A 27,621-nucleotide genomic window follows, 5' to 3' on the forward strand; every position below is an offset into this window, starting at 1 on the left:
ATGAAGGATCTACGATAATGTGCCTTGAAGTATTTAGTTATGCCTTGATCCGTTGGTTGCACTGCGGAGGTGAAAAAACTCTAATCCAATATTTGTCAGATTTGGAGCTTTTGGTGAGCTGCACGATCGTCGACCCGCAGCGATATTTTTCTATTTTTGCGTCGCAAATCTTCGTCTCGGTCCTTCAAAGAGCTTTCAAAAATCACTGAGGTCCTCCATGCTCGGACGTTTGATTTATAAATTACTGCCGGACTTTCCACGTTTTCCATGCACTTTCGCCGCTCGTATTTACCAATAACAAGAAGTTTGAGTTTTTCATTACCCCCCATATTTGCACAAACCCAAACCTGAACTTTGTTTGCTTCCTCCCACGCATTTCTCTCCCCTAAATTTAAGGGCGCGATCTGGAGTCGTCCTGGAAAAAAACTCACTCTCGTCAGCACTAAAAATATCCTCACTGCTGTACTTTCCCGATATTCCTGGCTATTTGTCATCACCTAGCCAGTTTCGGACAGCCTGTTTGTCCACATCGCCAGGTTTACCAGGGACTTTCCAGAAATTTATGTTTTGTCGAGTTTTAAAACGTTCGAGCCACCCTGTAGAGCGCTTAAAATCGTCACCTTGTAATCCCCTGGACAAATCTTCGGCTTTTGCTTTCATAACTGGACCATTTATTGCGGTGTTTACGGATCTTGGACTTTCGAACCGTCGCAGAAGTGCTCGATCTACATCTCGACGTAGAGGATTTCTCATTTTTTTAATCTTTTGGAATTTATTTTCTCTGACTAACTGGATTTAATGTCGATTGCTCCAGGTTGTGGAAACCGTCGTTTTTGCCAGATTTTTTCGTCCGGCGATTTCAGATTTCCGAATGCCACTCTCGATACTTTGAATAATGTCCAGCTTCTCTTTAACAGATCCGGACTCACGTTCGTCTGCCATTTGGGGTCAAACAAGAAAGTGCCAAGCATCCGCCAACGTAGAAACATCAGACTAAAACCGCCCCTTTGAACCATGTCTGTTTTGCGCGATTCAGGGTTGTAAATTCGCAGCGCCCTGGGGGAACCACCGGACCACCATCCGACTGTAACGTACGAGTGCACTTTACACCCGGAGCTGGCAGCGAAATAAAAAGAAGATAAAGGGAGGTAATACTATACATGACACGTTAAAACCGGCAAAAAATGAGGTATATTTCGACAGGGGCAATAAAATACGCACTTAATAACCGGAATTGCGTTACGTCCCATGTTACATTATAGACGGGATCCGCTCTATTAACGTTCAGCGACAAATCCCATGCTTCGACTTAATTACAATAAAACCTCGACCTCATTATCAGTTCTGTTAGTTATTCCCGATTGAAAATCATTTAATTGCACGCCTATGGCGTCTTACCAATGGATTTTGCATTTTAGGCCTTATCGGCCGCTCTTGGGGGCGGAATTAAGGAACTTTGGCACCATTGAAAAGCTTATTGAAAACGCTTTCAGATGGCGTGTCGCAACCATATTTAAGAGAAAAAAAGTGAGTTGGGGTGGCAGGGGTGCGTTCGATAGGGGGCAGTGAATTAATCATTCTCTCAGTTATCTTCCCCCATCTTATTATAGTAGACTTGTTTCCGGATTCCTTCATTGCTGGCATGCTTTTCGACATTTTAGTGTTTACACTTCCAAAAAAACACCCTGTATAATTATGCTGCGTGACGTAGGAGGGGGACGCCCCGTAAAAGTGGTTTTATTTAAACAATTTTCAGTACGCATGTCTGTGGATGGGAACACGAAAAAATGATTAAATTTTCAGCCATATTTTTCAACGGATTCATCAGGAATTTTGTATTTTTTTACTGTGAAAATTGCAATAAAATATCAACAATATGAGTGCAAAATATCATTTGTTGGTGTACAGTGAGTTTAGAAAGTGTTTTTAGATTAATCAATTATGCCCCTGACGCAAAATGCAGCCAATCATCATCAATCCAACGAGTTTGAGAGAGAGGGCGAATAGTGAGCGTTCGAGAAGTTGGTCATTTAGGGAAATCGCCACTAGATTGAATCGTACGGTGAACACTGCAGTGAGATGTTGTCAGGAACGGTTCCAAGAGGACCAAAGAGGTACTGGACTGTCCCAAAGAACTACAGAACTCCAGGATCGCCGCCTTCGGATTATGACCCTAAGAGATGGACCGAGGACGCTGGTAGATCACTGGTTTGACGAATATGGAAGACCCATTGGGACTCGAACCATTTATCGCCGGATAAGAAGTTTTGGACCGATTTCCTGTCGTCTCCGTCTTGTCTTACCCCTCACCTTAAATCATCGTCAAAATAGACTGCAGTGATGCAGAGAACAGACAAATTGGAATCTGGAACGAGATAACATCGTGTTTGGTACCGAATCCAGATTTGTTTGGGTATGCATGAGGGTTGGGCAAGAACAAGAACAAAACGGGGTCCTCAGGTTACCATACAGAGGCATGTCCAACAGACTGTTGGGGTGCTATTGCATATGGTAGCAGGTCGCCTTTACTTTTAATTAGACAGTCCAACGATACCTCAAAGGAGTCCTGGAACCTCATCTCGTGCCTTATTTGGAAACTCTTGTTAATCCAGTTTTCCAGTCCTTACTGGACACGCATGTGTTCGTGAATTATCTTTAATTCACGAACACATGCGGCGAGAGTGATCATGGACTTCCACAAAATGCAATAAATTTGCTACCTTGGCCACCTCGCGCTCCAGACCTATCATCTATTGACCATGTATGGGATATTGTAGGTAGAAGATTGCGCAATTTACTTCCTTCCCCCGTTAAGGGGTTGCTTCGACAAACGAAATCACGAAAACGGCAATTTGGTTTACGAACGTGGACAGTATTGAACTTCACTTAGTTTAATAAAGACAACACTTGCTGGTCTAAGAATAAAGAGGGAGACTGCTTAGATGGGTGGGTTGCGACCCATGATTTTGATCATATATCCGAAACCGACACCGTTCTAAGACGAAGAGGGAAAAGAGAGCAAAATCACTTCACTCCTCCCTTAAGTGCTAAAACCGAGGAGCTCCAACCAGGGGCGCGCCACCACCAAGTGCCCTTAGGGGCTATGACCGCACCCGATGGCGTAAATCGCGGCAATAGCCCCACTGAGGAAGCTTCTTTTGCTAGTAACATATTTCCCAGCCATAAAGAACCTTGACCTGTGGTCTGGCACCCGGATGGTATTCTTGGGATGAGTGCCGAGGCACATGGGCGTGCCCTAAGGGATGATAGTGCGAGTAAATTGACAAAATACACTACGTCAAAATAACTTAAAGTCCCCAACACCCTCATCAACCGTAGCGGCGCAACGTCATGCCGTCCAGATCCCGCAAGAGGACGTCGTTAGGTCAATGCCCGGACGTGGACAGGAGTGTATGAGGCCCCGCGGAGGACCGACAAATTGTGATTTTTCTTTTGGTTAAATTCGATGGATTTTTTAACGAAATATTTGTTTCGGCGCAAGAAACGTTCGTGCCGAAAACCACTTTTACGGGGCGTTCTCTTTTCCAGGCCCCCCAGGAAAATGGCAAAATGCGTCAAACAAATTACCTTTCAAATCCGGAGTTACTCTCCGCGCCACGGCTCAGCGACCGCCCGGTATACAGGGTCATTCGCGGTGAATGTCCCATTAAAAGTTTACGGGGTTCTAATAGAGCTAGAGATCTGAAATTTTGGATACTGATGTAATGGAGTTTGATGTGTCGAATTAAAATGTCGGTATCGGTGCGACGTTGGCAGATCTACGTGTAACTGACAACAACTTTGTTATTTCGAGTGGCACACCCTGTATTTTATTACGTTTTCGAATTTCCCGGAAGATTTAAACCCCAGTTTATCTGTCCTATGCCATAGCTATGATGAACCGTTTTCGAAATAAATATTAGAATCTTGGAGAGTAAAGGGCACCACTTATTAGTTGATTCGGTTAGGAGGAGGTTATGGGTTAACAACGTAAAATAAACGAAATTGTTAACATCCTTTATAACAAACCAGATCTACGTAATATGAATAAAATTAGAGAATTTGCTGAAATTGGCCACCGTTCGCTATGAGACATTCCTGGATCGAATTCAGAACGTGAATGTTTGTAGCTCTCTGGAGCTCATTGGGATCCAGCAGATCAAATGCTTCTCGGGAAGAAGCTGCTGTACTGTGATGAATTTGTAATTATACACTCACTTGCACGTGAAATGCACCACCCAGTAATGCTAATAATTAAGTCTTCTAACTATGGCAGAACAATGCTTCATAATGGAGTATCGAATGATCAGACTTTCAGTAAAAAAGGAAGAATGCTGGTGGTTTTGTTGTCGTTGACCTTTTAGATTGTTTATTCAATTGCAAATAAATAAAATAATATTTACATGAAAATATCAGTTTATTTTGTTGTTGGACTGTGAGCAAGACATCTTCAGATGCCCCCAGTGAGACAGCGTCGGAATTTTTCCCACGTTTCGGATTTTGATAGAGGGCGAATTATCGGCATGAAGGAGGGTGGACTTTCTCTCCGTGAGATTGCCCGAAGAATGAATCGGAACCACACCACGATTGCGAGAATATGGTCCTCATGGTCTGAAGAAAGGGTTCAGCAACATCGTCCAGCTGGACGTCCTCCCCGTAGCAGCACGTGAAGATCGACTTCTTAGACGGATGGCCATTGGTGATCGATTTCAAACAACAATGTCTGTTGCAATAGATCGGATGGGAGCTCGAAATCGTCGGGTGTCGATGGCGACAGTTTACAGAAGAATTTCGTCTTTTGGCCTGCATTCATACCGCCCAAATCCACGACTGCCACTGACCGCCCAACGCCAAGCTTCCAGATCGGCCTGGCATCAAGAACGAGTTGGTTGGAGTCATGAGCGGAACAATATCGTCTTCGGTGACGAGTCGCGATTTTCTTTATGGATCAATGATGGTGGTAGAAGGGTCAGACGATACCGAGGTGAAAGAAGAAATTTGCAATTCTGTGAGAGGCACCGCACAGCCTTAACGCCTGGTGTTATGGTCTGGGGTGCAATATGTGTCGGTCGAAGATCTCCTCTTGTGGTCATTCCAAGCACCCCAAACGCACGTCGCTACATTAACAATGTTCTGAGGCCAGTATTAGTAAACTTCATGCAAACTTTACCAAATGGCATTTTCCAGCAGGATAATGCAAGACCACATAGTGCGAGCATTAATCGACAATACCTGGAAGAAGCACAATTGGAAATACTGCCTTGGCCTGCCCGGTCACCGGACCTATCGCTCATCGAACGTCTTTGGGACATGATGAGTCGCCGTCTTCGAAATTTAGCGAGGCCTCCAACCGATGTGGATGACCTACGACATCATCTTGAGGTAGGATGAAATGAAACACCCCAGGAGGATATTGATCATTTGTTGCAAAGCGTGCCGCGAAGAGTACGCATTTGCATTGCCGCACGAGGCGATGTCACTCATTATTAATTTTTTAATTAACAAGTGTTGTATCTTTTTACTCAAAGTCTGATCATTTGATACTCCATTATGAACCATTATTTTGCCAAAGCTACAAGACTTAATTATTAGCATTACTGGGTGGTGCATTTCATGTGAAAGTGAGTGTATATTATTACAGCTTCCTCCTAACAGAATCAACTGATAAGTGGTGCTTTTTACTCTCAAAGATCCTAACATTTGCCAATATCTCGAAAACGACTGAAAACAATTATATTAATGCATAATACTTTTCGATAGAGAATTTATTGATCTTTCAGATGTCATACAAAAATACAGGGTGATTCATTGGGAATGGGACACGGCGAAACCCGAGATAGGGGACACCAAAATAGGACGATTGGACGCAACATGCCTTATATCAATGTTGCGCGTTTCAGAGTTACAGGGTGTTAAAAGTCAAAAATTCCTTAATAACTTTTTGTGTTTTCATAGCATCAACACCAAAATCGGTGTACTCAGGTTTTGTAAGATGCCAAATAAGGATTTTGATCTAATTTTTACGAAATTTCTAGAGGGCGCTAGCTATGACCCACCGCTTCGATATATTTGGTCATATTTTTTTATGAGTGCAACTAAGGTCAAATTTTATTCAATGTATTGAAAAAGCGTCTATTTTCACGCAAAAAAGGTATTCTTATTGAATCCCGATATCCCTCTTCGTTTACGAGATTTTTACCTCTAAGCTAATTCGTGTCCGTCCATTTCAAATCCTCAAAAACGGAGTTGGCTGTGATTCATTTGCATAGCAACGCGTTACTTAGCAACTGTTACTTTAGTTTGTCAAAGTAATTAGACTCTTTTCTTGTCATTTGCTCTTTTTAAGTAAAAAATAGTAATTTAAAAGTAAAAATGCCAAGGCATAATGACTTTTCCTTTAGTGAGATGCGCGATGTGGTTTGTGTTTTTGCTCAAATGCATTTTAACGGTCGTGCAGCACCACGTAGTTATTTTGAATTGTGTCCCAACCGACAAGAACCCAATCACAAATTATCCAGAAACCTGTACAATCGTTTGGGAGAAACATGAATGGAAGGACACGAATTGGCTTATAGGTAAAAATCTCGTAAACGAAGAGAGATATCGGGATTGAACAAGAATACTTTTTTTGCGTAAAAATAGACGCTTTTTCAATACATTGAGTAAAATTTGACCTTAGTTGCACTCATAAAAAAATATGACCAAATATATCGAAGCGGTGGGTCATAGCTAGCGCCCTCTAGAAATTTCGTAAAAATTAGATCAAAATCCTTATTTGGCATCTTACAAAACCTACGTACACCGATTTTAGTGTTGGTGCCATGAAAACACAAAAAGTTATTAAGGAATTTTTGACTTTTAACACCCTGTAACTCTGAAACGCGCAACATTGATATAGGACATGTTGCGTCCAATCGTCATATTTTGGTATCCCCTATCTCGGGTATCGCCATGTCCCATTCCCAATGAATCACTCTGTAAAAGGTGTTCTATTTAAGATTCTCATTTAACGCTCATATTTATGTCCTTCTGATATCGCACTAATTTTTCCACGCCCTGTACGTAAACCCAAAAAACGTATAATATTAAGAGATATGGATAACTAATAAGAGTCTGCAGCTCAAATTTCAACTTTCTAGCTGTGACAGCTGAAAATGTACGCGCTTTTCAATTTCGACCTGCCTGTTGCCAAATCAGTCAAAAAAAATTATTTATTTTGAAAACGGTTCACCATAGCTATGGCATATGGTAGATAAACTGGGGTTTAAATCTTCCGGGGAATTCGAAAGTGTAATAAAATACAGGGTGTGCCACTCGAAATAACAAAGTTACACGTAGATCTGTCAACGTCGCAATGATACCGACATTTTAATTCGCTAGATCAAACTCCATTGCATCGGTGTCCAAAATTTCAGATCTCTAGCTGTATTAGAACCCCGTAAACTTTTAATGGGACACTCACCCTGTATAATTTTTCGGCACCGCCCTAATTTTCGGAAATTCCCGCGTCGGCGCGACGCCGCGCGCGCGCGTGCACTCCGCCTCCCGCCGACCGCTCTCTCGCGGTTTAGGCGCGTAGGGGGAGCGGCGAACTTTTCGCGCCCCCCGTACAATGCGTCCCGTTCGTTTCGGACCGACTTGTGCGCCCTTTACCGAGGGCTCTCTGCAGCTCTTATTTACTCTCCAACCAATTCGGTGATAAAATATGGGAGCATAATTTAGAGAAACGGATATAACCGCTGTATTTTATAAAGATTAAAGCAATGCAATTTGATGGCGCCCAGATTGCAGGCGGTAGTTGCTACGAGCGCAACACACAAAAGAACGATTAAGTTTCGACTCCCAAAGTTTTGCTGTTTCATTACCTCATGTAAACACGAGTTCATTGTTTTGGTAAACCGAGGTGAAAACTTTTAGGACTTCTAAAGAAAAGGATATTTGCGTTTAACGACAAGAGAGCTTTAATCTTCTGTTCTAAAAGCGAACGAGTTAATTTGGAAGAGCGCTTGCATTTTGCCGATTGCACAGTGGGACTTAATAACGCAGCGTCTGATGAGATGAACGAATGATGTTGCACGTAGTGCCCTACTGGAGTCGAGAATAGCATCGATTTGACTGCTGAGATTACCTGTCTGTTTCCGGAACTCGGGTCCAAATTTATTTATGATTTCCAGTTGAAATATACCAACCGAAGCTATGAACCCATTGGCGAGGACGTGGACCAAGACGCCCGTCCACAGCACTATCCAGCCCCAACCCCCCTCGGGGTAGTAATGCTGCTTCAATGTGATCAGTTGTCGTATGTCGGCCACAAAGCGTGCAGTTCTCGAGGCCTGATGTTCATCCCCTCCTGAACCCTGCAATTATATGTATACGGGGTGAGTCATAATGAGGGGACCGCCCAGGCTTCCGAACTGAACTCTTTGTTCGGAACTAGCGGTAGCTTGTCGGCGAAGCTGTGGCCTGGAAATGCTGTGAAATACGGGGTGTTAAAGGTTTCGTTGCAAAAATTCGAATTTATTAACATCTACAAAATAACTGAGATGTGTACAGTGGGGGAAAAAAGTCGGAAAAGCAAGGAAAGTCGCTTCAACCCTCACAGGCTGCGGGAGCGTGAGATACAGATAAAATTTAACTTAAGCATACACTGCCGGCCGAGAGCTGGGACACAGTTAAAAGAACGCGATTTTCCCGTTGAATACCTTATGATTCCGTGAATCAAGCGCTCATGCCGTACAAAAATAGCCGAGAAGTTGCACTTCAATCAATAATGTTGGCTAAAAGTGGAAAAAAACTCAAAAACGCTAATTTCCATTACAAAAAAAACCATCATTCACTCTTATAAACATTCCCGCCAGTCGCGACGTCCTGTCCGCCAGTTTATTTAAAGCGTCCTGTTGTATCGATGTCCATGCACTTTCCAATTTCTAGCACAGATCAGCTGCCGATGAATGACGCGAAATTCGGATGTTGCGATTTAATTCTTCCCATAATAACTCGATTGGGTTCAGATCGGGCGAACGCGGAGGCCAAATCATCTTTTCCAAAGTTCTAGCGGTCTCTTCCTCTTTCAAATAGGTTCGATAGAAGCGGGACGTGTACCCGGGACTGAAGGACTGAACCCACGCCCCAATAAATCGGCGCCCCGATGGGATGGCGTGCTCGGGAAGGATTTTCTGATATTTTTCCGTCTTCGTTATTCTATCAATTTTGACGAAATCGCCGATTTCGTGGCCGGAGAAACATCCCCGTACCATGATGGAACCACCCCCATGCTTTACGGTTAGCACCAAACACTGCAGAGCCATTTTCTCCGAAGGACTTTTCTTGGAAAAATTCGCTGACGATTTCGAATTTTGACTCGTCCGTCCACAGCACATTTCTCCCTTGTTCAATGGTCCAATTTCCATGCTCGTGGGCCCATTAAAGACGTTTTTGTTTGTTTGCCCATCTTAACAACAACAACGATTTCTTCTCAGCAATGCACCCCTTTAATTCTCCCTACTCTCGCTTTCCTTTTTACTGTTATTAACGACGGAAGGTTGAGCCGGGTACTGTTCAATGTTGCTCGAATTTCGGGTGCTGTTAATCGTCTGTTTCTTCTACTGGGGACAATAATACAAGTATTTTCTCGTGGGGTGGTTCCTTTCGGCCTGCTCACCCAGTTGTTTTAAAAGGATAACGAGAATTTGCCTAAGGACAAGCAGGTTTTTGTCGGAATTTCTGGAAGCGAAGATGCTGAGTCTGAGAGCTGAGTGTGTAGCAACTGCTGGTGCGGTAGCAACGAGAGCGGTCAGAATGCCGTCAGGACCCTTCTTGCGACAAACAATTTTCTCGCTACACAATAGTATGCATGATGTACGGGCAAGAGTAAGGAGAAGACGGGGTGAGAGACGGAATCCTCAGATTACATTACATCAGATTGTTGATGTAATAGTTTGGGGTGCTATTGCATATGGTACCAGGTCTTCTATACTTTTCATTAGACATCCCAACGATACATTCAAAAATTTCTGGAACCTCATCCCGTACCTGCAAACTCTTGTTAATCCGGTTTTCCAGCAAGACAATGCATGACTACTTGCGTGTAGAGTGACCATGGACTTCTTTCAACAGAACGCAATCAATTTGCTGCCTCGGCCACCTCGCGCTCCAGACTTCTCACCGATTGACCGTGTATGGGATATTGTAGGTAGAAGATTGCATAATTTACCCCATCCCCCAGCGACCCTAGCGGGGTTACGTCATGCTGTCCAGTTAACCTGGAATGAGATCTTCAAGAGGATATCAATCAACTCGTTAAATCCTAGCCTGGACGCGGACAGGAATGTATCAGACACTGCGGAGGATCGACAAATTATTAATTTTTTTTTGTTTTTAGCAATACAATTTTTGTTCAATTTTTTAATAAAGTTCTTGTTTAGCATAAGAAACATAGAGAGCAAAAATTATTGAAATAAAACCATTTTTACCGGGTGCTCGCTTTTGTATGTCACGCAGTATATTTGCGAAATAAATTAGCGAAATTCACTAGTTTTTATTTTTTTTTACTCGAAAACTTTGAATTTGGGAAAAAATATCAAGAGAGCGTTTTTCTTTAGAATTAACAGGGAAATCTAAAAATCATTTTCGTGTGGAGAAAAGCCAATGGCGTACTATTTTTTTCGAAAAAATTCTCGTTAGATGTATCCGTGCCCACGCCACTGGTGAAACTGAAATGACTGGTTATACATTAAAAAAAAATCATGATAGTTAGCTGTTAAAAACCGCAAAATGTTATCTAAATTATTTTTGAAAATGTTAAGGTTTTTTTAATGAATCTTTAACACCCTGTATTTTCATAACGAGGCATTTCCGGACTATGGTTTCAATAACAAAACGAGACTATTTTCGAATAAAGAATGAAGTTCCGAAGTTTGGTCTACTAATATGAAATAACTCACCCTGTCTACAGGATGTTAGGGAAATAACTTTCGTAAATTTAACCGATGATTAAGAACATCACTTTGAGAAAAAAGGTTCCGTACAAATTGGGTCATAAATACGATCATTTCCTCGGAAAACAGAAAAAAAAACATCTTTTAAGAATTGGCAACGTCGCGTCGAGTCATTTTCATAACTCCCTAACTAGCCGCATAAACCAGGTATGCATTGTAGCACGGGTTTTTTGGGCCCGATTGGCTTTACAGGTAACATTCCAACGTTGCCTGATTTGCATTTTATTATTACTTTTAAATTATTATTGTCATCTCTAATTGACATGGCAACGTCCCACGTCACACATTTTACACCACCCACATCACGATCAAAAACAGAAATTTCTTGTTTGTCATTAGGGTAAATGCCGCCACCGTTCGAGTTCAGGCAAGCACGACGACGTTTTCTCCAATTTTCCCGTACGCGATGGAAAATTCCTGGCATATTCCTAATATGATCGGCGGCAGCGAAACTACGTTGTCCTAACTGGTTTTCATCCCTTATTTCGGCGGCGTAGAGGAAATTTTTCACGAAATTGAAAAAATCCAAAGGGTTAAGATCCGGAGGTCTGGCAGGCCAATGACTGGGACCCTGCCCCCCATCCATCTGGATTCACAATTATGATTTAAGTGCTCGACACGTATGTCCGAGACTGGACGGTTCGTGGGTGCAAGGGCATGTAAATTATGACACGCAATCAAAGGGGCCATTTTCCAGCAAATCGACTTTGCGAGTGGGGCCCTACGCGTAATGACAGAGAAAGCAATCGGACGAAGAACGAGATCACACTAAAATATAGAAAGTATGGAGGGACGTACGTGACACATGTGAAAACTAAAAGCGGTTTTATCTTGTGCCCCCTCGCTGGGCCTTAATGGGCTCCACTTGTCCACCAGATAATACGTCAGATAATGTGGGATAAAATTCAGATTACTATGGAGTAACACAACGCAAATGGTTGCATAACACAGGTATTGGTGCGGTAAATAACCTGAATTAACCTGTTTACAGCGCATCCGATGCTTTGTCGCTTCGCGCGCACAGTTAACCCTTTACAGGATCAGGGTTCAGTGCGGCGTTGCCGCTTGTGGTTACTTTTACCGATAATTTTTAAATTTTTAAGGTTTAAATTTCTTTTATCAACGTTTTCGCTGAATAGTTTAAATCTTTTTGTCACACGTTAAACAATCAACATCTGTCAAGTACGTTTTCATCATTTTTTAAAATTATTTAAACTTACGATCGCTTTCCCGTTGCCAACTTTACCTATTAAGCTTTCGATCTCTGTTATAACGAACTTTTTTGTTTAAAATTATAATGGGCGTTCCGTTTAACAATGCCGATTCTGCTAAGAGATTGCGTTACTGAATTATTTGTTAATACAAACGTAACGATATCGATAACGTCTTGAAAGGTAAACGTGCCGCACTCGAAGCCGGTTCGCTATTATTTGCCACTGTGCAATAAACACAGCTTTCATAGCTTTGAACATGGCGAGTCTCGTACCAGGAAAAGACGTTTTGCGGGGAAATTCGACAATCCTCCTTCATTTGAAAAAAAAAACCTAAAATCACCGATTGTTGCTTGAAGCATATGGTGAACGCGCTCTATCCCGAAAAAGTTGAGAACGATGGTTGAACCGTTTTAAAAGTGGCGATTTTGACGTAAAAGACAAGAAGCGACCAGGACAGCCCAAGAAATTTGAAGACGCAGATTTGCACGGATTATTGGACGAAAACCCCATTCAAACGCTGCAACAATGGGCGGAAACCGTGGATGCCGCCCAATCCACCATTCGCGAACGTCTACGTGCCTCAAATTCAGCAGGAAGAAAAACGGGCACGATATAAGTTCAAAGGACGAGACATTGAAGGGCGAAAAACCCTTTTTGAAGTTTTTCCTACCAGGAAGGAACGAAAAGGTTTTCACGCCGAGTCATCGCAGGTGGTGAGACGTGGATTCATTTTGACCACCCAGATCGCAAAAAACCGTGGGTGGATCCAGGCCAATCATCAACATCGCAGTACGCCATATCCATAGAAAGAAGGTCTTGCTGTGTATTTGGTGGGATAGCAGGGGAGTTGTGTTTAACGAACTGCTGAAACCTGGTGAAACTGGTACCGGAGATCGATAACGATACAATTAATTACCGACCATTGAATGGAAACAGGACATAATATGCTCAAAGACACGATAGAGCTGTTTTCCAACAGGATAATGCTCGGCATCGTGTAGAAAAATCGGCAAAAAAATATTATGAAAAATGGGACAGCCCACTCCGTCAGCCATACTCCCCAGATTTAGCCCCTTCGGACTGCCGTTTATACCGACGAATGCAACAAACGACGCTTCCATTCTCAGGACGAAATAAAAGTTGGTTTGATGATTGGTTGGCCTCAAATAGGAAGAAATTCTTTGGACATGGAATCCATTCTTTGATGGAAAGATGGGAAAAAGTCGTGGCCGATATTTTGATCGTTGACATAATTGGATTTGTTATCAAAATAAACGTTTAAATATTGCAGAAAATCGACATTATTAACCGAAAAACCTATTATTGGTTAAAATTAAGAAAGTTATTTCCCTCTCCCTATCGGGATCTCGGAAACTAGAGGAGGCCTGAAGAAGTTTAAATGGCGGTAAAATTGCGAAATTTAGCGAAATTATTTTTGGAATTTGAATTTTCCGGTTCTTCCCAACATACCCGAAAAGAACTAAACATTTTGAGATTTTATTTATATTTCTTCCAGCCTCATTTGACAAGGAAGTTCAGACTCACAAGCACATTTGCATTGCCATCTTTCGTGTGGCAACGTTTTCACGTTTGCCATCCGACTATTTCTCCCTCGAAAAATCCAATGTCGTTCCCGTTAGAAAAAAAATAAAGGTGATGATGGTGGTCGAGAGACGAAACGTCGGGTGGCAAGTCCGAAAGCGTCGTCGTGCGGCTGAGAAGAAGCGGTTTCGTACCTTTGAGCTCCCTTGTCAAATAATTGTAGAGGAGTAAAAGCAAAATCTCAGATTTCTAGGGTTTTTCGGATATATTGAGACATTCTCGGAAAATAAAAATTTCAAAAACGGCATTTGGGTAAGCGGTAAATTGCGCAATTTCACTTCTATTTAAGCTTTTTCGTATCTCGTCTAGTTTTCGAGATCTCAGCGGTGAGGATTGGTTTTGAAATATGCCCTGTATACTGCAAAATTTTGTTCGTCTCTGATAATTTGCTCGCAATGAACTAAAACTATTGGAAAAACCGTATATTTCTGCCTTTGAGGAAAAATGAGATACCTCCTAAGCCTTTTGGACTTAGGCACCCTCCCAAATTGAGAAAAAATTGACTTTCCTCTAATATTGGTTGCAGCCTCTTCTTTCTGCCAAATTAACTCCTCCGTGGTGTCTACAGGAGTCCTAAAAACTAGTGACTTCATATAGGCCCGACAAAAAGTCACATAGACTCAGGTCCGGTGACTTTATTTTATATGATATTAAACAATTTTTTCATACGCGCGCCACTGGTTATCACAAAAATGATTTTATTTATTGAAGAATTTCCCTCCAACACCTTCAAAATTTTGTTTAATTATCTCAAGTAGTTTGGCAGATATTAATAAATTAAATTTTTTTAAATAAAGCTTTGACACCCTGTATTTCCATTGATGTTGGTATTTCGAAGAAGCGCAAAAGGGAAAAAATCCCTTTTTTTGAAGCCCTATTCGCTGGGGTGAGAATCAGTGCAACTTTGGAACCACCCTGTATGTACGTACAGGGTGTTCCTTAACGCTGGACGGATATTTTAAGGTGTGATTTTACATGAAAAAATAATGACAGTTTGTTACACAAACTATGTTGAAAAAATGTCCTGTTGCGAAGATACAGGGTTGCCAAATTTTTGAAAAAAAAATGGAAATTACTGAATATCTCCGAAACCGCTTGAGATATTTCAATGAAATTTGGTACGTAAAGACGGGTTAGAAAGGGGCATTAGTTGCAATAAAAATATGAATTACAACTAACAAGAAAGTAAAAAAAAAAAAACGCTTTTTACAACAAGGGTTGAAAATGACCCCCCTCGCTTAATGCGCATGCTTCCGCCCTCCTTCTCATCGAATTCTGCACCCTTTCCAACACTCCCTGAGCATTTCGTGCTCTCTCACACGCTGCAACTATCCTCCCTTTTAATTCCTCCACAGTATTAATGGGCCTATCGCAAAGTAGCGTTTTAAGATGACCCAAGTCGCCCCATAACGTGTTAAATTTTCCATTGTTTTATGTGCCGCATTAAAATCGTTTTGTGTAAGTTCGCACTGAATCGCATATTTTCATGGCAATGAATGCTCCTTCATAAACTGTCTTTACTTACAAAATTTCATTGAACTATCTCAAGCGGTTTCGGAGATATTCACTAACTTCCCTTTTTTTTTCTAAAGCTTTGCAGCTTTGCGTCTTCGTAACGGAGCATTTTTGGAATATTGTTTATACGACAAACAATCATTATTTTTTCATTTAGAACCGTGTAGGGAACACCCTCTGTATATGTACGTAAATTGCCGAATTTCGCTTGTCTGTGACGATTTTCTGGTAATAAATTGAAAGTGGTTGGACGAACCGTGTGGCTCAACCTTCGAGGAAAAATAACACACCCTCGGAACGCCCTTGAGCTTGGGCCACCGTGTACATCGTACATGTTTAAGTTATTATTTAAAATTCGTCAGGGGAAAACATCATCAATCTTTCAATTGAGTTTCCCTTTAATTTCAAATTTGACAAGTCCGGCTCAGCTACAGAATCAGCTGACTAACACTCTTGCTAATTTATCATTCTCCCCCAAATTTTCAAACTTGTCTTACTAACGAAATCTCGAGTTATTAGTTAATTTTCTGATTTTATCCTTTACCCCTCCGGAGGACTTAATTTTCCACCTTCACTGATGTATGGGCCCTAAAAGCGCGGGGCTCCGTGTACATAATTGCCCCTCAGTGAATATCGTAGGCTGTACTGGGCGGCCATAATCCATCCCTCAGTATGTGGGAGTTTTTTATTTGAAGACATGAAAATCAGGTGAACGGGCCAAATTAGGCGGAATTTCATATGTAATGGGATGCTGGCTTAGAAATTACCTGGGATTTCTGAGATATTTGGAAAAAAGTTGGAAATTGCCTAAATTTTCAAACTCAAGTATCTCGAAATCGGCTAAAGTTCGATGGAAAAGCACAAAAGAGTTCGTTTTTGAATACGTTTTTACGGAGAATCCAATGGATTTAGGGAAATTTTCGGAATGACCTTGATTTTCCACGCATAACATAAACTCACATTTTTTTAAATGGCAATTTCAAATGCCTATTTGGCACAAAATGGCGCTTTTTCCTGGCTTCATTGACCCACTTCGTAGCGTTATTACGCTCTTGCGCGGACCCGAAATTTCCAAAAAAGTCAAAATCGATATTGTTCCCGAGATACTGCAACAACAAAATATCAATTAAATCGCTTTGAAGAATTTTAGCTTTTGTAACGAATAATTTAAATTAAATATTTAAACATTAAAAAAAAAATCTCCTCAAAGGCGACTAAAAAATTAGATTGACGACGCGAAAGCGACGACCAAAACGGCCTTTAAGGCCTCGAAATGTCTTAAATTCCTCAAACTGACCGACTTAGGCTTGGACACGTGACCTCGCTGGAAACACGGTTTTTCTATTTTTTTTTAATTTCAGTTAGCGTTTGGGGCCCCATTTTCCGAGTTGCCGCCGAAATTTCCCGCTTTAAATCTGCCAAGTCCGTGGGCGCTGCTGTGCACACTTCATTTTTCAACGTGCCCCACAAATAAAAGTTGATAGGGGTCATATCTGGCGACCGCGCAGGCCATAATATCGGACCTCGATTGCCAATCCAGTTACGGCAAACGATTTGTAAAGCGGCTTGAGATTACTTCCGAGTTGTGAGGAGGAGCCCCGTCGTGCGGGGAACACTTTATATTCATAAGAATTTCTAGCGGAAATTCGTCAGGCACGTCTTAATTAAAAAAAAAAGACAAATTGAATATCGTCCATCAGGTAGATTAAAATAGTAAAAATGCGATCCCCCCAGTATTTCTTGCACCAAAATCCCACACAACACATTAATAGAAAAACTATTTTAATCGTGCCTCTCTGCTGTCAAATGGGGATTTTCTCGACGCCAGTAAAAATGATTATGTCCGTTAAAAATCCATTATTTATAAATTTTAACTCGTCTATAAACAAAATTGTTTGTGAGGAGTTTTCATGCACATTTGTCTGATACGAAAACCAACGAGCAAACTGAAGTCTCCTTTGAGCGTCGCCAGGGAATACAATACGTGTAATAAGGTATTTAAAAGGTTTTAATGAATCCTGTTTTAATTAAAATTAAAAGAAAGAAAAAGGTTTCCAAAGAGGAAGCTCGGTTAAAACCGAGCTTTTGAGGCGTTTGGATTGAGGTTGTGGTATTCTTGAAGCTCTTTCTTCATCTGCCTCTGGGAATTTAATACTTGCCCTTTTGGGCTCGTTAAACGCTCCATGTACCTTCAAACTATCTTCCAATTTTGAAAAAATTCTTTTATGCGGTTGTCTTCTTCTGGATATTTGTTAAAATAGAGATCACGGGCTTCGTTGGGTTCTTGGCCTGTTGGTGTTTCTTTCTCTAACATAATACAAAAACGATATAAAGTATCTTTTTTTTCTTCGTTTGCATACATTTTTATTTTTCAAAAATTCGAAAAAATCACTGAAATACTAACAGCGCAATACTTGTACGACAGGTAAATGAAAATAAAAACTTTAATGACATATAAATCAAAATGAAAACTTGCATGACAGGTAAATGAAAATGAAAACTTTAATGACAGATAAATGAAAATGAAATTTTGTATGACAGATAAATCAAAATGAAATTTTGTTTGACAGATAAATGAAAATGAAAACTTGCATGACAGATAAATGAAAATGAAATATTGTATGACAGATAAATCAAAATGAAATTTTGTTTGACAGATAAATGAAAATGAAAACTTGTATGACAGATAAATGAAAGTGAAAACTTATATGACATATAAATTTAAATGAAAACTTGCATGACAGGTAAATGAAAACGAAAAATTAAATTGACCGAAGACCTCTTGGGAAATTGTTGTGTCTTCTGTGGCCGTCTTGGTAAAAATTCTAAATTTCGCTTATTTTGGTAATTTTGAGCGCATGCAAAAATGATCATGATACAATGAAGTAGATCAATTAAATCAAGGAAAAAAAGCTATTTAATGCACCTAGCCTTCACTATAATTACAACTTAAAGAAAAAAAAAAACATAAATTCACGTCATATTTGGAAAATCAAGGTCGTTTTGCAAATTTCAAACAGAAATTTATTTCATTTATCTAACTTTAACAGATTTTGAGATACTCGAGTTTCAGGCGATTTTCAGTTTCTTTCAAATATTTCAGAAATCTCACGTAATAAGTCTAAAACCGGCAACGCATTACAAATGAAATTATGCCCAATTTTGTCCATTTTACTGATTTTCCATCTCTCCAAGTGAAAAAGTTACCCATTGCGAGAAATCGATTATGGAAACCTTGTATACAGGGTGTAACATTTAACTTGATACATCGGATCATCTCGAATAATAAGCGCTACACGAAAAAAACTGCCCATTATGACAGTTTAATTATTCCGCTGGGGAAATAAATTGATGCTAAAATTAATGCCCCTCCTGAGGGGGGGGGACTTTCAACTCCCAAGTGGCATCCCCCACTTTTTACTGCAGATTCTAATTCTGCGACAAAAAATGCGTACAGCTTGCGGGGAAATTTTTTTTCTGATTCATGATAGATGGCGCCGTAATTGCCGAAATCTAATTTTCCCTTCGCTTATGACTTGTCGCAATGTTTGACGAAATCTGCTTTGAAATCGACGTAAACAAAATAGTTTCCCAGTTATTTTTGTGTCCAAAATGATGGCCGTCAATTTCAATGCACTTATTAATCCGCATTTCAAAACGACCGGACACAACTGAGAAGTGTGTCCGCTGGATAGTTCTGATGCGGACACTCATATTTTTACGTGTCGTTGGTACTTGTTTGCAAAACCCCTTTGAGAAAACCTCACAAAAAGGAGTCTGGCGAGGTCAGATCTGGTGGTCTAGCTGGCCAGTTCACCGACCCAGCTCTACCGATCAAACGAGCGTTAAATTCACCATTCAGGACTTCTGGCCCTACTTCCGAATAATGTGGTGGACAACCATCATGCTGAAACCACGTGTCCTCTCGCCTTTCTAAGCTCAAGTCTCCAAGTAATGTCGGCAGTTTCTGAATGTTCCGGCACTTTTCACCATTTCAATTGCTTTCAGTAATGTGGAAGGGGGCAGGGGGATGAGTTTGTCACCGTTAATTTCCACACTTATGTTCACAGTCTGAGGACACTGATGTTCGAGTTGTCCAGGTCAATGCGGACTTTCTACACGCCAGTAATGCGTGTTGTGTCCACTAACGGTTCCGTGGTTGGTAAAGAACGATTCTTCGGACAACGATATGGAACGAAAAAATTGGGATGTTGTTGCACTTGTTCACGTGTCTATTGACAAAACGTTGTCCCATTTTGAAAATCTACACCCGTGGAGCTCTTGGTGTGGAGAGATATGACAAGGATGAAGCTTGTGCATCCTCAGCATCCTCCACGCACTCATGTGAGAGATGGTATTTTCTTCTATTTGATATTTCAGTGGAAAACTGTTCGATAACCCGAAAGAAAGAAGCTCGACCTTTATCACATGAACAAAAGCCATTTCAATTTTCTCTTGTACAGGGTGTCCCATTTTCGTGGCAATCGCGGGATGTCTCGGTTATTAGTAACGATTGAGAGATGCGGTTTTCGCGAACCTATGTCACTTTTTAGTGAATCTAATGATGACGTTGACAGAATTGATTCAGCTACCTAAAGTTTATGCACTACAGGGCGTTTTTGAAAATGTTTTATTTTGGTACATATTCAATAATAGGGCATATTCAAACTATAGGGGAGGTACAACCCTCTATAATTTGAATACGCATTAAGTTACTGAAAATGTAAAAACGGTTCCGCCTAGAAAATTTTACGCGGAATCCAGTGTCGCACTCAGATTTTATTTACAATTTATGATTTTCGAGATATTGACCAAACTTATATTTTTTTAAATGAGTCACCATATATAGTTCTACCTATTCTGATTATTATATTAATATTTTTTTTTTTTTTATTATTACTATTTTTTATTATTATTATTATTTTTTTAATTATTGTTATATTATTCATGTTTTAAATATGGGCAGCTCTAGTAATTATTCTAGCAGAAAGTGTCCATTTGTTACATTGTCATTTGAAATAACCACCTCGAGTTTTGTATTTTTGAAATGTGGAAAATTAGAGCAATAAGGATAGGTAAAAATATACACGATGTCCCATTTAAAAAAAACATAAGTTTGGCCCATATCTTAAAAACTATGAATGGTAAATATAACCTGAGTACGCCACTGTATTCTACGTAAAAATCTCTATCCGACACCGTTTTTAAATTTTCGATTTCAAGGAGCTCCCAAAATACGATATTTCCAAAGACGCCCTGTAGTGCGTGTGCTAAGAGAGCTGGATCAATTCTGTCAACGTCGTCATTAGTTCCATTAAAAAGTGACACAGATTCGCGAAAACCACATCTTTCTATCTTGGCTTGAGGATATCCCACGATTACAAGGAAAACGCGACACCCTGTACAGTCAAATACTCCATTCTAATGCGGTATTAACACGCTATTAAAGCGAATTGAGTAAAATTTGCTGTTTCTTCAAGTTATTTATTTTTTTTGCACGTTTAAACCAAAAATTTAAACAAATAAAAAAGTGTAATTTTTATTTATCCCCAAAAACACGCGAGGGAATATTTTTTAAAAGCAGATTTCACCAAACCTTCCGATAAGTCGTAAGCGGAGGGAAAATTGAATTTCGTCTACTACAGCGCCATCTACCACAAATCAAAAAATTTTTCCAATGCTACGTATTTTTTGCCATAGAACTCGAATCTGCAATAAAAGGGGGGGGGGGGTGCTACTTACGAATTCAAAGTTACCCCACGTCCCCTCGGGGAGGGGCAGGGATCGATGTAGAAGGTTAGAAAAAAAGTGAGTTCTCAACTTACCCCAAAGTAACTCCCTAGCCCGGAGTCATGGTGTGAGAACTGTGGTAAACTTCTAGACCTCGAAAGTCCGCAGGGGCGCGATCGTTCCGTACTCGAATGTTCATCGTTAGCAGCAGCCATCTGAAGAAACATTTTCATACAGATCACACCAACAAGCCTTAAATTTTATAGTTGCCGGGACGGCACCTTCGAGCCCCACTTTATCCACGTGCCATTCTGGGTGCGAGCACCAAGTTAAGTCACGTGACTTTCAATTGCTCACGCATTTTGGTCCGAAATAGCAAGTCGAAAAGTTGTGCTCGGGTACCGAAGAGTAATTCGAATTCGAGCGATAGTCACCTAATCATAAGGGGTCACCATCGTTGACGATCAGTATGTCAGCATTTCAGCACTTGGGGTCACTGAATCGGGCTCATATTGGGTGGAATGAGTATCTTCGAATTCTCGAGTTTCGCTTCCTCAGCTCTGCAGTGCGAAAAATTTTATTAGAAAATTAAATTTTCAATATTGTTAAGTCGTAACTCCATATATATAAGGCGTCCGGCAAGTCGTAACAATGATGTTGGGGGGCGATCGATTACGCGATGCCGAGTCGGTTTAACCGGAGACACCTGCAGGCGAACTGTTACGGTTTTTGAGATAATTGAGTTTTTAGTATTTTTTAATTTTATCGTGTTTTTTCGCAATTATTAAAAGGTAGAAAAACCGCGCGTCTTTTAATCGCAAAAACGTGCTTTTTTGTTATGTGTGGAGATATTGATTGAACTACTTAAGCGGCGAAGGCTAAAATGGCCTTTTCACTTACGAAGAACTTCACAAACATGATCTTCCGAGTTCGGAACTAAGCGCAGGGTCAGGTCCAAACGTGAATTTTATTTAAACACTTAAATGTGTGTTTATTTAAATTTCTTAAAATCTCCCCTTGGAAGCGATCTTTCAGTCCTCCTGAAAGGATTCTTAATGAACGTTTTGAAAATTGGAGAAACGAACTGAGAAGCGCTTTCGCCAAAACATTATTTATGCAAACGGACTAAAGAAATGAAGATATTTGCTAAGAAGGACTCAAATCTTTGCAAAATGCGCGAGTTCTCAAAATATCGGAGGATTCAACGGCAAAATATTTTTTTCGACTTAAAAACTAATTTGGAACTGTGGTGTGAAAAAGGAGTAACTATGAGCATCAATTTTGCAATTATGAACATAATAAAAAACGTAGAGAGGAGCATAATTAATTATCTTTCGTTTTCGCACAGCACTCCATCGAGGTGTCCTAAGTGAGATTTTAGGAATTTGGGAGACATGGGACAATCTTGTGGCCTGCGCGATCGCCAGACTTGACTCCGCTTGACTATCACGCGTGAGGACGAGCACAAGAATGGGTCTATGCGGTAACGATTTTTATTCGGAAACAATTAGTGGAAAGAACGGACGCGAGGCTTACTCAAATGGAAGACAGTTAGGGGTTGCTAGAGCTCAAATGCGGCCTGAAGGAATGCCGGTGGGCGATACCGGAGACGAAGAGGGGAGGCGGTTTTAGTGGGTAGGCGGGCGACGTAATGGTCGGACGAATCCCACAACCCCCTACCCTTCCACACTACCTGGCTGCACATCGGGTGTTTTACGAAAATTCCCACCTCCTCGCAACAAAGAGGACTCAAACGCGAATATGAGCAGGCTAGTGTTTGTGACCCTGTAGGGTCACATTTCGAAGACACAACATAATTAATTTTATCGCTCTCTGTATTCCACTTTTTGACTTAATTAATATTCATAATTTTGCTTTGCACTGTAGTTTAAATTAGTTTTTGAATTAAACCGAAATAAATATTTAATTTTTTGAATCCTCCGGTGTTTTAAGGACTCACGGATTTTTCGAAGATTTTCGTTCTTTTTGGAAAATATCTTAATTTTTTAAGCCATTTTTAACAGATCATTTTCTGGCGAATGCGCTTCTTGAGCACTCAAAAGTTAATTTTTCTAATTTTTCAAATGTTCACTAAAAATCTTTACGGAAGGACCGAAAGTCCGTTGGGTGAGAAAGTTTTTATGAAATTTGCATAAACATACATCTAAGCGTTTAAGCAAAGTCCAAGTTCGAATTTGCCTTTTTAACACTATCTCCATGCATAATGAAAGAGTTTAGTGCATTTTTGTCCTTCTACCCTTCAATAATTCTGAAAAAGCACGGTTAGATTAAAAAATATAAAAAGCTCAAATAAAAGCTGCAACACTTGGTATACGGCGCGACTCATAAGGTCCGTATCATATGGGAAATTCTCTTAATTATCAGTTTGGGTAGATTTCGGGTGAACCCTCAGGTTGAGCTTCAGAATTGATGAAAAATGACATAAAAATCGAAAAAAAAAAATCTCTATAGTTATAGAGATTTTTTTTGACAGTTGTCAAATTGCATTGTTTTAGTAGTCAAAATCAACCAATATTTCGCAAAATTTTGAAAAATCGCAAAGGGAAAAATTGTCTCAGTTTCTCATTTTCCACGCATATGCAAATTTTCAACTTTCTCGGACGACCTAAATTGTTTTTCTTTTTGCACCCCTGCATTCCCGCCGTATTCAAATCGGCAGCAAACTTGTAAAACTAATTACAACATACCGAAGTAATTAAGCTAACTGATTCATCAGGTAAAAAGTGCCAAAGGCCTTATAGGCGATCGCAATGCACTGAAGACGCAAAATTACGGAAGTGTGTCTGGACGTAGTCGATATCGACACAACAAGTGGTCGATATCGATACAACAAGTGGTCGATACATTTCCAAAAGAACAGGTGTTAAGCGCGGTGGTGTGAGACGCATTCAACACGAAAACAAATTCCATCCATACGGGCCAAAGTGTATAAACACCGTGAAGGAACATCATTGCGACATGAGACTGGTTTGGCCTTTTTGATTTGCAGGTAAAAGAAAGTTAAATTTGGAGCTTTCTTATCAGACATTGTGGACAGACAAAGCTCCCTTCACATCCAATGTAGTGGTAAGCTCTAAAAGCTGCACCGAGGTGGGGAAGCGAGGATAGGACAAGGAATCGAAGGGGAGGGGGGTCGAATAAAATCCGAATTCTCTAATTGAATGCGGCGATCAACATTTTTTCAAGACCAACGTGTGGAGCGGTATGCCGAACAATCAAATCGACGGTCTTTTCTTTTTTTTAGACAGAACTTGACTTCCGAGGCTTCTTAAACTTCTTAAATACCAAATTAGCCGAGGTTATCGATAATATGCCTCTGGTCGTGAGAAACACTTAGTGCTACCAGTGCGACGGAGCACCCATCCATAATTCGAGATGCCCTAAGGCACGTCTAGTAGAAATGTTCTGGGGCAGAGCCACTGCACGTAACACGGAGCGACTCGGCCGCCCAGATAGCCTGATTTGACCCCACTGGACTTTTTTTTATGGGGTTTTTTAACACCAAACGCTCACAAAACCAAGACCCTGTGGCGATGTCGATCATCTTGAGAGAGTTATTCGGGAATTTATTTTAAACTTAAGTCCGCAAGCCGTAGAGAATTCGATGAAAGAGGTGTCCAGAAGGACGACACTTTGTATTGGACGCGATGAAATTTATACAGGAACATAATTTAATTTATTGATTTCTTCGGTAACTTTCGTTCAAACGTTTCCGTGGCTCTCTTGGAAGTTTTGAACTTCGCTTTGGCCTGTAAAGGATTGTTGTGTGGAAAAGGATGCGCAATGTCCGCATAACTCATAATGTGACCATTTGGACGGCGATATTTGTTTATATCTAATTCGGCGTCAATAAGCTTTATAAAAATGCCGGAATAAGGCAACTTGAACATTTTCTTCACAAACTAGATCAGCTTTGCTTGAACGCATGCGTGGAGACTAATGAATTTTACATTTTCTTTGAAAAAATGAATTTATTACAACTTTAGCTCATGAATACTCATTTAGGCAATTATTTTCACGCGGTTGCTGACCGATTTAAATACTTCGGAGATGCGGGAAAACCAAAAGAAAAACAACTGAAGTCGTCCAAGAAAATTGAAAATTGACATGTGGGTAGAAAATAAGAAACTGAGAGACTTTTCCCTTTGAAATTTTTCAAAATTTTGAGTAATAATTGTTGATTTTAAATGTTAAAAGAATGAAATTTGACAGTTAGAGACATTTGTTTTTCGGTTTACATGTCATTTCTCGTCATTTCTGTGACACAACCCCAAGGTCAAAATTTACCCAAATTCACATGTAAAAGAATTTTCCGTGTGATGCGGTCTTTATGGGTCACAATCTAGATGTGTTTGGTTAAATCGACTCAGACTCACGTAATCTATCACAACTAACCTGAACTAACCTAAAATTATTGTAACGTGTTACCAGACACCCTGTATAGGACTTTTTAAGGGAATTTGTAATCACTCCAAATTTGCTCTTTTGATTGATTGATTACATTGTTGCTTCAATGCGATAGTCATAATTTATAATTATAATATATAATAAAATTAATAATTTTAATATATAATATAATATATAATTATACAGGGTGTTTTTTTAGTGTGTTCACCATTGCCATCTCTGAAACGGTGAGAGCTGTAACTTCGGTTAAATCAGACAACAGTGGCCCCTTGCGGAGCTGGTTAAGGACTGCAAGGTTGCCGCACTTTCAGTAATTTCTTAGATATCTGGAAAAATATGAAAACGGTCAAAAACTTCAATCCCTCATATCTCGGAAACTGTTTGTGACAGGGCAGAAGTGTGAATTACAGAGTTTCGAAACTTTTTACTCTCTTCAACACGACAAGGTAAACGCCATTGTACAGCTTTCGATAACCAAGTAATCATTATCAACTTCATTACTTTCATTACGGGCCTGGAATTTTTATTTCAGATTTCAAAACCGCTTTTTATTATTATTGATAGTCCCATGTATAATTTATTTAAATTTATTTAAATTTTAACCCGAATTAATCACGATCAGAATATTTTGATTGAGCTTTTTGAACTACACTTCACACTAAATCACTACGGAAACGATTTTCTAGCGAGGTTGAGATTTATTCGTCAAATAAAGTTATTTTTAGGCTCATTTCCGCCATTTACAATTTACTTTCGAGCTAAATCCATGAAAGAAGTGAGTTTCAACAATGCTGTTCAGCCACGACGAAAAAGTCGATATGTTAGTAGTGCATCTGCGAGGCATCCGTAATGCTAAAAATGCTTTGGAACAATATCAGAACTTGTACCCAGAGAGATCTCTCCCATTAAAAATATTCGCGAAATTGGAGAGAAACTCACGTGAGTACGGCTCTGTTTCTAAACCTAGAAAAGGTAAATGAAAAATAGTCTGATGGTGAATTGTTCGGGTTGAAACGTTAATAAAAGTAAACAAATTGTATGTGGGTCTGTCAGGAACAGAGAGCTTCCGACACATAAAATAACAATTCCAGGTCCGTATTTAAAATAACGAAGTCGATAGCGATTTCTTAGTTATTAAAAGCTGTAAAATAACGTTCGACACGTCGTTTCGTAGCGAGTAGAAAGTTCTGAAACTTCGTAGTTTAAACTTATTCTCTGTCACGAACAGTTTACGAAATACGAGAGATTGAAGTTTCGGGCCATTTCCCTATTTTTCCAAATATCTAGGAAACCGCTGAAAATGTGGCGCCCTCGCAGCGGTTTCCTTAATCAGCTCCGCAAGGGGCCACTTTTGTCTTGTTTAACCGAAGTTGCAGCTCTGACCGTTTCGGAGATAGCAATGCAAGCCACGCCAGTAAAAACCCCTGGATAAGATAATATAGTATACAGGGTGTTGCCAAAGTCGGAGTTATGACTTCACCAGCGAATGTCGCCTCAAAAAATAAGGTTTTTTTCCTTTGGCGCCTTTTCGAGCTATCAACGTAAGCGAATATACAGGGTGTCAGAGTTTTATTTAAGAAATTAAAATTTATTGATAATTGTCGAACCACTTGGGAAGAGAACATTTTTTAGGTGTCGATAGCAACGTGGGGGGAAATTCTTCAATAAATGAAGTTAATTTTGGGTTTACCAGTGGCGCAACAATATTGAATATTTTTGAAAAAAAAAATGTCCGCCACTGATTTTTTTTTAATAAAAATTTTTAGTGAATTGAAAAGTGTTGACTTGGATTTTCACATTTTTTAAAATGTAGCTCGGTCGTTATTTGGCCAAACCCAAAAATTGTTTTCTGGTAAAAATCGTGGAAGTGGTAGGTCCAGTGCAATTTGACCATCACTGACACCTGCAAAATGTTGTTTAGCTGCCTTAAGTGGTTCGCGATCATTAAAAAATTTTAATTTTTTAAATTCAACTCTGACGCCCTGTATCTCCGTTGATGCTTCCGAAAACGGCCAAGGGAAAAAAGTCTCACTTTCAGAAGCCCCTATTCGCTGTAGAAAACGTAACTCCAACTTCGGAATCGCCCTGTATAATTGTATCATACGAGAATATCCCAGTATCTAACCTTAGGTAAG

General features: G+C 40.1%; 1 protein-coding gene across 1 annotated transcript in view; it reads right to left on the reverse strand.

The window, feature by feature from the left end:
* Positions 1 to 27,621, reverse strand: part of LOC136349582 (monocarboxylate transporter 12-like) — a 115,736-nt gene that overhangs the window by 62,908 nt on the left and 25,207 nt on the right. Inside the window, exons 2-4 of the mRNA XM_066301231.1 lie at positions 21,493 to 21,618; positions 21,154 to 21,273; positions 8,129 to 8,357 (exon numbers count right to left, since the gene is read on the reverse strand). Coding sequence (XP_066157328.1) covers positions 8,129 to 8,357; positions 21,154 to 21,273 — 349 coding nt within the window. The 5' untranslated portion in view covers positions 21,493 to 21,618. The remainder of the gene's footprint in view (positions 1 to 8,128; positions 8,358 to 21,153; positions 21,274 to 21,492; positions 21,619 to 27,621) is intronic.

Source organism: Euwallacea fornicatus, chromosome 38, assembly GCF_040115645.1.
Source record: "Euwallacea fornicatus isolate EFF26 chromosome 38, ASM4011564v1, whole genome shotgun sequence".
Classification (NCBI taxonomy): Eukaryota; Metazoa; Arthropoda; class Insecta; order Coleoptera; family Curculionidae; genus Euwallacea; species Euwallacea fornicatus.